The sequence below is a fragment of the Kogia breviceps genome, chromosome 3 (genome assembly GCF_026419965.1).
Source record: "Kogia breviceps isolate mKogBre1 chromosome 3, mKogBre1 haplotype 1, whole genome shotgun sequence".
Classification (NCBI taxonomy): Eukaryota; Metazoa; Chordata; class Mammalia; order Artiodactyla; family Physeteridae; genus Kogia; species Kogia breviceps.
This window is the reverse complement of record NC_081312.1, coordinates 170,859,163-170,873,557: the sequence shown is the minus strand read 5'-3', so window position 1 is coordinate 170,873,557 and position 14,395 is coordinate 170,859,163. Positions and strand designations below refer to the sequence as shown.

The 14,395-nt window shown below is 40.3% G+C and overlaps 1 protein-coding gene across 49 annotated transcripts in view; it reads right to left on the bottom strand.

Annotated features, from left to right (window-relative positions):
- Positions 1 to 14,395, bottom strand: part of PARD3 (par-3 family cell polarity regulator) — a 704,173-nt gene that overhangs the window by 295,675 nt on the left and 394,103 nt on the right. For 35 of the 49 annotated variants that reach the window (XM_067030330.1, XM_067030326.1, XM_067030325.1 and 32 more), the window contains 2 exons: positions 7,720 to 7,879; positions 962 to 1,151 (listed from right to left, as the gene is read on the bottom strand). In XM_067030330.1, coding sequence (XP_066886431.1) covers positions 962 to 1,151; positions 7,720 to 7,879 — 350 coding nt within the window. The remainder of the gene's footprint in view (positions 1 to 961; positions 1,152 to 7,719; positions 7,880 to 14,395) is intronic. The other 14 variants (XM_067030331.1, XM_067030328.1, XM_067030332.1 and 11 more) reach the window with 1 other exon arrangement.

Sequence of the window (14,395 nt, the reverse complement as noted above, 5' to 3'; positions counted from 1 at the left end):
GTGCCGCGGAGCGGCTGGGCCCGTGAGCCACGGCCGCTGCGCCTGCGCGTCCGGAGCCTGTGCTCCACAGCGGGAGAGGCCACAACAGTGAGAGGCCCACGTACCGCAAAAAAAAGAGATAAGCTGTTATCACGCGGGCTTGAGTGTAGCTCAATGTCTCAACACTGAAATATCATTTTGCTGATGGATTCCTAAAAGACCCCAGAGAAAGGGCAATAAGAAGATTCTGGTATAATGCTTCACATGGCTGCGTTCATCATCACTACAGCCTTCCAAGGTCACCCCTAGGAGGGACTTTCCTTTCGCTTATTGATGTATATAATTAGTAGGCACGCAAATGAAGACACTCATCCACATTTATTTGCCACACGTTGGCTCAATAATATCAAATGCTTTCTTCTATTCTGAGAGATACAGGAGAAAAAAACTAGCATTAGACTGCTCCTGAAGTCATAATGTTAGAAGTAAGTACAAAGACTAGTGGATACAGCACTCTAAAAAGAAAATCTGAAAAAGCCTCTTTCCACTCCCAGAACATAACAACTATTACTTTGGCCAAAGTCATCTATTTGTTACAAACTCTCAGTCACCGAACGGATTTGCTTCGAATTTATTTATGGAATAGAAAAACGATTCGTCGAATTCACACAGATCTAAAATAAAAGTTTCACTTGTGAAACTTAACTTAAATGAGTAGGGTTTGGGGGTTAGTGGTAGTTTTCTTGTTGCTTTGGCTGAACTCTTCACGACAGCCCCGGAAAGGCTAACACAGTTGGGCGGGTTTATGAGGTTGGAGGGAATCTTGTGTTTGAGGAGTGGTAACTACAAGTATTAAATCATTATTATTAAATCAGAACACCGCTATAAAAGACATGGATTCACTGTGCTCGGTGACGGACCAGTTAACCCTAAAATCAAGTGTGACTGCGATTAACCGATGTTTTCCCAAGAGTGCTCTTACCACTCTGCTGACTCACTGATGCCGGCCTTGGCCCATGCGCCAGTGTCCGTTGTCACAAATCCTACATCATCGTGGGAGCTGGAAGATGACTGGTCAGAGAGATGTGGGGGGAGCACTGGCAGCCTGTCATCCTCGATAATGACAGTGTCGTCTTGGGGCATATTCACTGTGGGGGACAGCTGGTATTTACCTGTCCAGTGGAGAAAAACAAAGAGAAATTCTAGACATCCATCTAAGGGTTATGTATATGAATGTTAACACTTTGCTACATTAGAAAAAGTCTAAGTTTCCAAAATCTGCTCAACCTGGTAGGACAAAATACAATTAAGTAAACTTATTTTTCCTAAATGAATGTCAAGTGGAGACCTCCGGTCTATTCCTTCCTCTGACATGACAGCTATGGCGCTCTGGGTGTGGTATTCAATATCTCTGGTATTAAGTTTCTTAAGGCCAGAGATGATCTCCAGAATGACTTCTAATGTGAAAATGTCACATAGATTTGAAGTTGTTATAGTCCTTTGAAAAACTTTACCAGGAAATTTGGAGGGAAGCCCTGCAGACTTACATCAATCATTCACTCATTCACTAGCTGGGCACCTACCACCTGGCAGGTTTGTAAGGAAGACTTAATCTCTGCCTCTCCATGGCTCACACCTCAGAGAAGGAGATAGATAAAGTGGTAATTGATTGGTGCTCTGAGTGATGTGCCAGAAGTGCCCTGGCATTCACTAGTGCTGGTAATCGCCTGGGTAGCTGAAGGAAGAGGATGCTGGGAGTCTTAAAAAAAAGTCAACATCCGAGATGGGTTTTGAATGATTAATACAATCTCTTCTACTATGAGAAATGACGGGGGTTTCCCTGGTGGCGCAGTGGTTGAGAGTCCGCCTGCCGATGCAGGGGACACGGGTTCGTGCCCCGGTCCGGGAAGATCCCACGTGCCGCGGAGCGGCTGGGCCCGTGAGCCATGGCCGCTGAGCCTGCGCGTCCGGAGCCTGTGCTCCGCAACGGGAGAGGCCACAACAGTGAGAGGCCCGCGTACCGCAAAAAAAAAAAAAAAAAAAAAGATGACGACATTGATTTTAGACATCAGCAACAACATCATTAAATGCATAATGGAGAAAAGTGCACAGTGCACTAAGGTGACACTTCAAAGATGAGTGATTGCAGAACCTTATGGGGAGATGGCAGGAGTGATATTAAAGAGAAAAGATTAGGATCTCACTGCCCAGAGGTTTCTCAGGCCAAGACAGGGGAGCCTGTAAATTTTGATTTATTCAATTAGGATATAGTGTTCTCAGTTAAGAAAAGACCCAGAACTGTCCACAATGATCAGTTTCTTTCAGTAAAATCTGCTCAGGTTCCGGGATCGGCATGATAGGCGTTTATCTTTCCTGGGATAAAATTATACTTCAGGGGCCTGAATCCTTAAAGATAAAGCTGGGGTCCAAATGTTGCCATCTTCCTCCCCAAAACACCTATAGTTCTTCTGGCTTCCTCCTCAAATCTTGTGCCATATTTCCTCTGAGCAAGAACTCATGGGCGAAGCTTCGGTTCACATGGATATCTTGCGAAAGGCTGTCCTCAGAGAAACATGCATCACGGTGTGGTGTCGCCCTACTGGCCTGTCTCTCCCAACAGAGCAAGGAGAATGGACAGTTTCCCTGTCACCTTACAGGAGGATGGAAACACTGTCATTTCAAGTCCAATGTCCACAGCTGTTAAGTCACCTCCCCTGGTTCCTACGCAAATAAAAAGGATTGCTGCACTTTCCCAATCCTACCACCTTTTCAAACAGGGTGCCCTTGTCCTTTCAGAGTAATTGCTTTTAAAAATAGCACAATAGCAATGTGAAGACAGTTCATGAACATTTTCACATCTGTCTTAAGATCGAATTTTTAAACATTCACAAGAATGTGTAAACGATAATTTTCGTTTTAACACCATTTTGGAAACTGGGAGATGGCATATATAGACTTGAAGGATTTTAAAAAATATATATTATTCTAGACATTTCAACAAACGAGCAAACATTAAGTTGATCTTTTCAGGACAACCCACGAAAGCAAACTTGCTAGAAATTTCAGATGCAATCATTACTTAGCATCAACTACTCTATTACAGAAATAATATATGTTCACTGAAACCTCTACTCAGCAAATTATCATGAAAAATACTCTATTTTGATTTGAAATGCATCCATTTTGACAAACTGTGAAAACTAGCAACTGTTTATAAATGCTCATGATAAAAATGTAAATCAAATTTAATACTTCATTGCTTCCCTTTCCTGAATTCAAATCACTCCTTTATGCCTACTTGAGTTTTAGGATATTAGTACAGAAAGACAGAAATCTGTTCAATAAAATATCATTCATAAATAAGATCGGACATTCCAGCACTATTACCTAAAGAAACATTTCCTTCCCAAAGCATACTTTTTTCCCCAAACAGTGTATAGAATGACAAATCCAAGTTATCCCTGGTAGCTCACCACTGACAAGGCACATGTCACAGCATTAAATGCCATGTCCTCACACAGGCAAGATTTATTGGAAGAAACTATATTGGTGCAATATAGCACATTCATTTCTAAACACAAAAACAAAAACGTTTATGCAATATATTCTGAGAGACAGTCTAGCAAGCAGTATGGAACACAGAATGGTTCTTCATGTGACAATCCTTTTTTATGTTGTTTTGAGTAGAAATACTGTTCCTTAGGTGATCTAAAAATTTATAACTAAAGAAATGGCAGGAAATGTCCCTATTAACAGTAAGACAAGGATTCAGCTTTTTTTCTTTCCCCTATGATTCTGGAGGCTAATATTTCAAAAGACTTGAGAATATATGTTTTCCATCAATTTTCCACTTCTTAACATACTTGCAACGAACAGTGTTTTGGGATGCGGCTCCAAGAATATATTGGGGGTAATGAACTAAGCTATCAAACTACATATTCTACCAAGCCCCCCTTAGAATAACTCTCAATTATGTTTGCAGGTACTTGGCATATGCTAAATGTGAACCCTTCGAAGGGTGACTTCAGAAACCTTTGATCCGGTTTTTGATGAATAAACTTTCCTTTCCTCAACTAGTTAACCAACAAACTAAGATTTAGACTGTAGCCGAGTGAAACAATGAGATGCAGAATGACTGTTTACTAAACATTTATTCATTGGTACATTTACATAGAAGGCAACACTACGTGAAATGAGAAACCTTTTGCCAGAGATTTGACTCACAATAAAAACAACCTTAATGTTCCATTTTTCTACGTTGACTTTCTAACAAGATCAAAGTATTCTGAACAGAATTATTTTTTAAACTCACCACAATGTATGAATATAAAAACTACTGAGATTACATTAAAAAATGGAGACCACAGATTTTAGTTGTGCTTTAAATGGAAAAATTCTTCAGATAAAAAAGTTGGAAAACATTTAAGGTTCCATGCGCCCAAATGTCAGCTTGTGATATGTCCTACGAAGTGAACACGCTGGTGAAATTAGCTGCACCTATTACCTCTATGGTTATTAGTAGTACTAGTTAAGACAGTCCAGAAATTTGTAAAACTTTAAGGCTTTTAAAAGGAAGAAATCCTATGCAGCCTTGCTACCAATTTCTTTTTGATAAATGTCCAAAATTACTCCTTGAAAATCCATGATAGTGGAAAGTCAGCCAATACAGATGACATTTGGAGAACTCTTGCCTTTGGCCGCGACTCTGGCTGACCCCACCAAAAGCTAAGGAGATTGATCAGGTTCCAGTAACGTGGAACTCGTGACTCAGAAAAAATATGCATCGTAATTTTGGTTCAGAAACACAGAAGTCTGGGGCTTCAGACCTGTCACTTAACTTCTTTGGGCCAGAATTCCCCTGAACAGACGTTTAGTAGGTTGGAGTACACGATTTGTAAGGTTGTTTCAAAGATAACTTCGCTGATTTTTAAATCACAGTGGTTGCCAGAATGGAAGATTCTGTTAGACTGTCTAAAGCCAGTTGCTTGAAAATGTGGATACTTAAAAATGGATGTCAATAAAGGATGAATGTCACTAACACTTATTGTGTGATCCCAGTATTCCGCAGAGATGGCTATTTTTAGAAAGAGGAAATAGCCAAGAACAAAATAAAACAAAAATCGTCATGGGATCTTGGGACTTAGTTCTTTTATCTGTTAAGTGGGAAAGTGTAGCTGATGACATCTGACGTGCTTCCAACTCTAAAATCTCTTCCTTTTTTGGTCTATTTTTTGGAAGCTTCTCTCCTGGGTTAGGTTCCCATAGAAATGAGTCAGAAAGCCTCAAAGCTCCTTTTGGGTCTACAGTCCCACAGGAGGAATATGCTACATGAAAATTCACCCTGTCCACATAAAATTAATCACTTCCTAATGCAGTCAGCTGGAATTCCAATACAAAGTTCTATCTGAATCATAGCAGATCATGAAGCAGATACCACCGCCTCCACTGGTGTCTACACAGGAGGTATCCTAAAGGTATAGAAGACCAAACAAGATCTGAAAATTTTCCATGCACCCAGATACTGTGCCCAGCAGTAAGTACCGTTGCTATTGGTTTAGGTTAACTGAAAGTCAATGCTTTAATTTCTTATATTTGGTACCTGGCTTTAGTATCTTGTTGCAAGGTACTATCTTTGCAAGATTTCTAACTTTAAGTGGAAAGTGATGTTACGAACACTGTCTGTTTCTTAGGGCCAATGATGCTGAAATAGGGACTGACAAAGACTGAGGAATTCTCGAATTTGTAAAACTCAAGATAAATCAAAGTAAGCATATACATTTCTCAGAGTAAAACTATATGGGATCCCTAGTTTCCCATACAACATGTAAAAAACTATCTTAAGAAAATATCCAAATCATTCAACATCAATTTGGCCTACCAACGAAGAGTAAGGAGTCTGTCACTGCCCCCCACCCCAGCCCAAAAGGCCACGCACAGTACATCACAAAGCACAGAGCTGGAAGAGTACTGCCCCAGCAGAAGCATCTGGAATTTGAAAGTCCATTACATCTCTAGCAGAGGGAAGGGAAAACAATGGCAACTCTAATGCAAACTTAAGAGGACTAATGAGGCCACAGCTAATAAAATCAGAGCAACAGACTGAAGACAAAGAAGGAATCCTCAACCCATATATACAGCATTTCCAAAGGTCACTAGGTGAACTGGGGGGGTTTTGTTTTTTTAGTTTTAGTTTTTCGCCTTCCTCTGAAGCATCGGGGATTGGAGTCAGGACGCAGGTTACAGGAACTGGTGGACCAATGGTCTGATTCAGTATGGCAAGTCCTATGTTCCTATAATAAAGGGGAAATTACAGCGAATCACTTTGTATGCACACAGATCCAGGGAACACATACACTCTCTCGCTCAAGGGGTCTTGAATTTTCATCAATAAAAAAGTGTTTAACGAAGATAAAGTGTCAGGGCAAAACCAAGAAAGTAGGGAAAACCCCACCACAGTGAGGAGAGTGATCATGAATAAGCAAAGGTTAATCTGACAAACTATGTGCAAGGCCTGTCACCTGACAGGTGTGCAATATCTTCAGCATCCTTCCCCGACTTGCACCATGTCAAGCAGGCCAAAGGAAAACTGTTGGCAACATTAAACCAGAGAGCTGGCACGTCTTCATTCTACACGTAACAAACTAAGAAATGAGGAATTTAGCACTTTTTCCAAACAAGAAAGCTAGAAGGATTAGAGGAAGAACAACAGAAAATTCTACCAGTCATGTTCACGTATTTTTCCTATCATGCCCGGTAGAAAGTTCTTCGACGGCAGACTGATTCTCACTTGTCTTTGTATCTACAGCAAAGTATATACACAATGTCTTGCCAACAGTAGGCTTTCCATAAACATCCACTGATGAAGGAAACAAATTCCTGTTCCAGTGAAGCTTCCAAATGGAGACGTGAATTGTACTAAATCTCCATTAAAAATGGAGTTAAATTTAGGTTGTACTTCATATTAGAGGCTTGCAAAACACACCAGCAGTAACTGTTTTATGTCACGTGCTATTTTAATGAAAACAGCTTCTTATGTGTTAAATTTGACAACTCTCGCAAGCTAATCCCAAGATGAGCAACTCAGTAAATCAAACCACTCTGGTGGCAAAGCAAGTCTTTATTAACCGGATCTGTTAGCGGAGAGCTGAACGGTTGCAGCGCAAGTGCTAATCACCTCATTCCCCACTGGGGGCCACGCAGACAGTATGGTGCTGAATGCAAACAAAGGATGTGAACAACTAGTTTCAGGATTTTCAAATGAAGGCTTTGAAAAAGTCAAGATGCAATGAAAAAAGGGTAACACCTTATTAAGTACAAACCACAAAATGTGAATATTCACATACATGCATATACATATTTTTCCCCTCCCTCCAAACAGTGCTATTGTAAACATGTAACTTCTGAATCCTTCTTGCCATAAGCCACTAAATTTTGATTTAAAAACAAAAACACAGCGTCGCTTATCGTCTCAAACGTGCTAAGAATATCCTGATCATTGGAAAAGACTTCTGTGTGATTCCCCTTCTTTTTTCTCTTTCCCACGTTACAGGATCCAAAACTCACTTAACAAAATCAATGTATTGACTTCCTCTCTTCACATTAACACTTCCTGAATGATTATAATGAACCTGCTCCTCTTCCCCTTGAAAACATGGGCCTCCTTTACATTAATATTACATTAATAACCTCTCCCTGAACCAGTAAAAGCATAAAAACAAGATGTGATCAACAGGGTTTTACCTGACTCACCCATTATCCTGCTGAGCGCAGCATTTCTTGTGGGTGATTCATCAAGCCCTTCAAGCCCGCTGTAGAGGGAGTGGGAGATCCTTCGTTCTCTATCATCCAACACCGTTTCAATGGGCAGCTCAGGTCCAGAGGGGCTCCCAGGTGACTTCAGCTGCAGAGAGTTGGCGGGGGGGTGGGGGGGGAGTTAAAGTCAGAACTGGAGGCCCATGAGCAGCCTGGGGGCATTAGACCAACTTGCCCAGGGTCTGCATCGAACTGGGTACCAAATGAACTAGAACTTTTCACCCTGTACCAAAAGAATTGGTGATGACAGCTTTGCCTAATGACCAACTTTCTGTGCCACTTTACACTGTGCCTCCCAGGAAGGTGTCAGATTTCAACCACTGGAGGAAAAATATGGATACGAAAGGCTTTTTTCCAAACTCACCTTGTTGCTAATTTTTTTTCAGCTTGACAGTATCTGTTGAAGTCAATTTGAGTTATGGTTTAATTCAGAATTCTTTATGCGATGTTGCCCTGCGCTAGACATGCTTTATCATTATCAGAATGGAAGCTGGAATTTAAGTCTACTTTTTACACTTAGAGTGCATAAATACACCTAACAGCACACCCTGGTGTGTGTGGGGGGGAGAATGACCACCCGCTCTCTGAGACCTAAAGACCACTTGTCAGTTCAAGTGTCTTCAACAATACACTGAGCCTTAGTTTCTTCTGCTGAAATTAGAAACAATCATCCTATTCTCTCATTGTGATCTTAAGTATGAGATAGTAACTGAGAGAAAATAAACTACACAGGATATTGACAATACAGAAGTAAAAAGCAAGTATTCTAATAAGGCAGGCAAAGGTAGCTATTTCACAAATATATAGAATCTGCTAGATAAGCAAAAAATGCAGGTGGATTTCTATCAGCAAGAATTAAAATAGTATGTGGTGTTCTTTAAGACAGTTGTGCCTTATAAAGTCATATACTTCATAAACATAATATGAGTGAGAACTTTATGCTAGTAAAGCTATGAAACAAGGAGGAACAAAGCACACAAATCCTCCCAGTGTGGGCTCTGAGGTTAACCCCACCAACTAAAATCTTATGATGCTTTGGAGCTGGCTGGAAGCCAGAGACAGGGAGGGCTGGGGGGTGGGGTGGAGGGGCCCATGTGGAGGCAGGGGGCAGAGCACAGCAAAGTGGAGAGAAGACTGAACATTCCAAACAGAGGAAACCACAACTGTGGCTCCTTCACCTGAACAAATTATTATTTCTGTTAGAAGCTATCATCTGTTTAATATAAATGAGATATTTAATGAAGTTCCGAATTGTAGACTTATCTCGTCCAGTGTGATAAGCACCAGGGAGATTTAATGCATTGAAGGGTCAACACAATTACAATTGGAGGCACGTCAAACTGCGGGAGAATAATAAACTTGCAGAGCTAGTGAATTAGACTCAATAAGGTTTAAATTGTGAAATGAGGATTTGTTTTATTAGTTTTTTTTTTTAATTGCAGATTACGACTGACAGCTTTACTGAAAAGTAAATTAAATATTCCAGGTCTTAGATGTAAAAAAATACAAGAACATTTTCTCAAAGAACATTATTCCTAAATTCCAAGGTACTCTGGAGAAGTAAAAACAAACACAACAAATACCTAATACCTTTAAAAACAGGCATGTGTGAATTTTTTTAATGAGCACATACATTAGTGACCTGCTATACAAGTCTCAACACACAAGACCTGCATCCTACACAATAATTTATTTAATCATAAGACAGACAACACATCCTCGAGTCTGCTTAACAAATACATTTAATTGAAGCATATAACTGCAATTTTCTAGATGATAAAGTCTTTATAAAGCACCTTTATGAGAAATCCCTCAATATCTCAAGAGGCTATTTTAGAATTTTATAAAGTCAAATAAAAATTCCATTTAAAAAATAGCACATGCAGGCTTTCCAGAGAAAAACAATAAGATGCCTGTTCATTAGGAACCTTGTACTTGAACACTTTCATGGGAAAGCTTCTGTACCTCCCCACCTCCCTAACCATGTCTAATTTGCATCTCAAAAGACAGATTTAAATGAAGACATCAATGGCCAAATACATAAATATTTAACAGAAGACACAATGCCTTTTAATTTCTTAAAAAAAAAACTGATTGGGGTACAGAGTTTTGTTTTAAATCTTTTGATGATTTTTTTTGTTGCAAGCAATTGAGTTTAAGAAAGAGGAATGCATCGCATTATCGGAGTGGGAGCTTAGCCACTCCAAGGAGGGCAGTCCTGGAAGACTGGCCTGGCCTTCCTGCAGTATGGGCTGCTCCCAGGCCCTTCTGATCTCTCTATATAAAAACCTTATCAAATTAAGCTTAATTCGAAGAAGACACCAAAATAAAAGAACTGCAATTTTCACTTTGTCATTTTAACTGCAAAAAATGTTCTTCCATCCAACAGAACTCAGTCCCGAGTAGGGACAGTTGTGTGGGACGCCCTCAACTCCATCCCTAGGAAAATAGGAAAGCCTTTCCACCCATTAAAGAAAACTAGTTTGCAGCAAGATAACTCATACTGGGGATCAGCATAAAGTGATACAGTCTCTTCGCAAAGTAATGTGGAAATATATGTCACAGGCCAAAGAATATCCTATATTCTGTGACCAGGCAATTTATTTCATTTTGTGGTCAGTATCCTCACAAAATAATAAGTTAAGTGAATCATAAAGATTCATGCTGATCAATATTTATCAGAACTTCATTTACAAAGACATAAAAATTGGGAATTACCCCATATCTAAAAACAATGTAATGTAGTACGCTCTTAAAAAGATATTCAAATGATCATATATTGCTTTTATAATCAGAAAATAATAAGTGCTATTCAATAACAAAGAACTGGATATTGTCCAATGAATATGCCTCATATTATACATTTGGCCTACTCTTCCTAGGAAAAGGTAAAATATTGTTTTTTTAAAAAAAAAACTAATACAATATCTGTGGGGCTTAATAAAATCTCAAGTTGTTATAAGTGCGCAATAGTGGGTCAAATCATGTCTTTCACATAAAGAAAATGTATCCCACCATCTCAACTAGAAATGGTGAAAAGCTGGCATAGATATGGCCCTAATCCCCTCCAGCAAACCTAAAACTGGGTCCCAGTTAGTAATTGGAACGATCTTATTATCCGATATTTCAGTCTTTATAAGCTTATTCTATTCTATCCCCAATTCCTGGCACAGAGCAAGCACTGGGTGAATAATTGGATGAATAAATTCATTTCTGAGTGAATGACTCAGAGTTTCCTTAAATCGGTTTACGGATCTTATACGTACATATAGGCCATGTGGAAGTGGGCCTTTAAAGCTAAGGGCACAGCACAAGGCTGAAAGTAAAAGAAAGTTGATCGAGATTACAATCACACATTGCAGAAAGGACTAACATCCAAAGGACAAGTTAACACAGGACCATGAATAGTAAGACAGGGTCTAGTTTTCTTTGGAGAAGAGTGGCCGGAGTGTCAGGGTTCAGTTCCAGGTTCTGCTTTCATGCAGAACCACAGTTAATGTCCTTCACGTTCCCATGTGGCTGACAGCACAGACCAGAGGGTGAAGTAAGCCTGGATGTGGCAGACCCAGAACGCGACGGTCTGCCTGACGCTGGGACTCATGGGTTTACTGTCCACCTCTTCCCAACACAGCCAGAGTATCAACTGCCTGAACCCCACACTCACAGGCAATCAGACCCTCTCATGTGCATAAGAGGGATGGACACCTTGCTTCTAAATTACTCTGCCACTACCTTGGCCTTGCAGCCATTAAGCACCTCGGTTGACCTCTCTGTATTTATTTCTTCATATATAAAATAAAGAGAATCATAAAAGATACCTTAGGCCCCTTCCTATTCTAATGTAGCTTTCTAAGAGAATTAAACGTAGAGAGAGAATTCATTTTAAAGTAGCCCTTGGTCAGTTCAGCGAGTTTTGCCAAATTGATAAACCCATGGAACGTACACCCCTCTCTGGATAAAGGGCATTGCCATCACCTCATTAAATTCCTTCCTATTATTTCCCACTCAATCCCAACCCACCCAAAAGCAACCAATGATATTTTCATCCTAGAATAGTTTTTCCAGTTCTAGATTTTCATATAAATTAATTAATATTAATATAATATTAATAATAAATAATATAAAAATTAATAATCCCTATTGGTAATCAGTTTGTCCATTGCTATAAAAATTCCTGCTGGGATGATTAATGAGAGTTTATTAAATCAATAGGCCAATTTGAGAGAACTGATACTTCAATGATACTGAGTCTGCTAATCATATATCACTCCACTAATTTAGGTCTATTTTAATTTTTCAGTGGCGTTTTATAGAATTACAAGTACAGAGATTACCTGTGTTGTTAAATTTATCCCTAAGTATTTTATGATCTTTGATATTATGGTACATGATACTGATTTTTATTTTACTGTCAAATGGTCTATTCCTAGTACTTACAAATAAAATGGATTTTGTACATTGGCCTACTGGCCTATGATCTTGCTAAATTCACTTACTTGTTCTAAAGTAATTGCCTTATAGATTCCTTAGGATTTTTTACGTAGAAATCATGTTATCTAGAAATAAAAAGTTTTATTTCTTCTTAAAAAAAAAAAGTAGTCCTTGGTGACTAAATTCCTCAGCATGGGGGCTAAGATAAAACTTACCTGGTCTTATTCTCTATTGGTATCAAGGCAGGCTTTATATGAAATCATGTCTAACAAAGATATAATGAAGTGACTGCAAAGTAGGTTAAATTGCAGTAATTCCTACAAATACTAATTTCCTTGGAACATTTAGAATTATCATAATTCTCCTACACAGGTGATTTTCAATACCCATTTCCCAAAGTTCTCCTTCAAAGTCCTCAACAAATTTGTCCTTTGCAGTGATACCAATGTTTCTGCCTCTTGCTTTTTGTATTCTTTCCAATGGAAAAGATGCCCAAAAAGTTCATCCATCCTTCAGGAGCACAAAACAAAGGAAAGCCATTTCTTTTCTCTCTCTTTTTTTAAAGAAACCATTACTGCTTACGGAATCTTTTTAAATACTTAAGTAAGAGCATTAGAGCTAAGGAAAAGTGAAGGAAATCCAGAATCACTGCTAAAATATTAACTCTGTTACCTTGCCTTGTTAGAACTTCAGTGTCTAACAGTAACTTAAGTTTAGGAAGATTAACAGTAAGTTCATCTTTTTCTTCTAAAAAGGCTTGACTCTCTGGGATTATTCCCCTCATCATCCAGTCCACGTTTAGGTGTCAGCCTTGGGTTGGACCCCAGTGATGGAGAGATGAACAAGATCCCAGCCGTCTCAGAATGTGCAGTTCCCACCAAAGAAAAGCAGAGAGGAACCATGATGGTGTGCCAGCTGCTGCCTGAAGGGGAGTTCCCAGAACTACGGAAAGGCTTTGGAGAGAGGACACTAAAATCTAAAGGCTGACTTTGCGAGGACAAGGAGCAGAGCTGACTCACATGGAGAATCCAGAGGTGAAAGGCAGCATCAGACACCTGAGACATTTCAGGTCGTGTAAGGGACAGGCTGGTGGACACAGGGACTGGTTTGTGCACGTCCTAGTGGCCACGTGATGGAGACTGGTGCCCATCCTGGAAAGGAAGGAAAGCTCCTGAAGAGACTGCGGCCGGGAGTGACACGATCAGTTTGTTTTGTGGGAAGATGTGCCTTACTGCCGTGTAGACAAAACGGGTCGAGAGAGAAATCCTGCAGGGAGCTGCAGCAGAGAGCCCGGTGAGAGCATGGGGTAAGGGCAGGTGGGTGGAGAGGAGTGAGGGAGGAGAGGAAGAGTCCAGAGGAGGAGGCGGCAGAGACAGGAAAGGCATTTGAGAGGTCAGAGCCACCCCAGATTTCCAGCTTCGACAAGTAAAGAAACAGTGGAGCTATCTCGGGGGGGAAGGAGGACAAGGTAGATGAGGAACTGAGGGAGGAATGGGTTTTGGTGGAAAAAGCACAGGTGCCTGAGGGACCTACCAGTGGACATCTCCAGGGGTGGCTGGGACTAGAGTAGGGTCCTGAGCTGAAAACAGGTCCATGGGATTCATCATAAGGAAAGTGGTACTTGAAGACCAAGGAACGAAGGTCTCCCAGGGAGCATGTGCGAAAGGAGACACAGCCCAGAAAACCCCTTGAGGAACACTAACCAAAAAAGGAACAGGCAGAAGAGAGCAACCTTAAAGGAGACAGAGGGCCAGAGTGAAGCAGGAGAAAAATGGAGAGAGCCGGCAGGAAAGGATTCAAGAACGAGGCAGTGTTCACAGACTCCTGAGAAGTCAAGTGGAAGAGACTGAGAAGCACCTTCTAGAAAATGTCTCAAATGTGCTGTATGGGGACAAAGACCAGGGAAGTGCAAGGGAAGATGAGACTTTGTGCCGAGAGTTGCCAATTTTGAAGAAAACATACTAAGATAACAGACAGCACTGCCCACGTATAGAAGAGGGCAAGGGAGGATGTGACAAAGCACAAAAGATGTTCCTCTGCGAATTTTCGTCTTCTCTAGCTTGAAAATAAGTATGCAAACCCTTGATTTAAAGACGAGTTAGTAAAATATAGTTCTGTGATATTGTCAAAGGCCGGACCACACGGCTGACAGATGGACCCAGGAGGAGAGAAC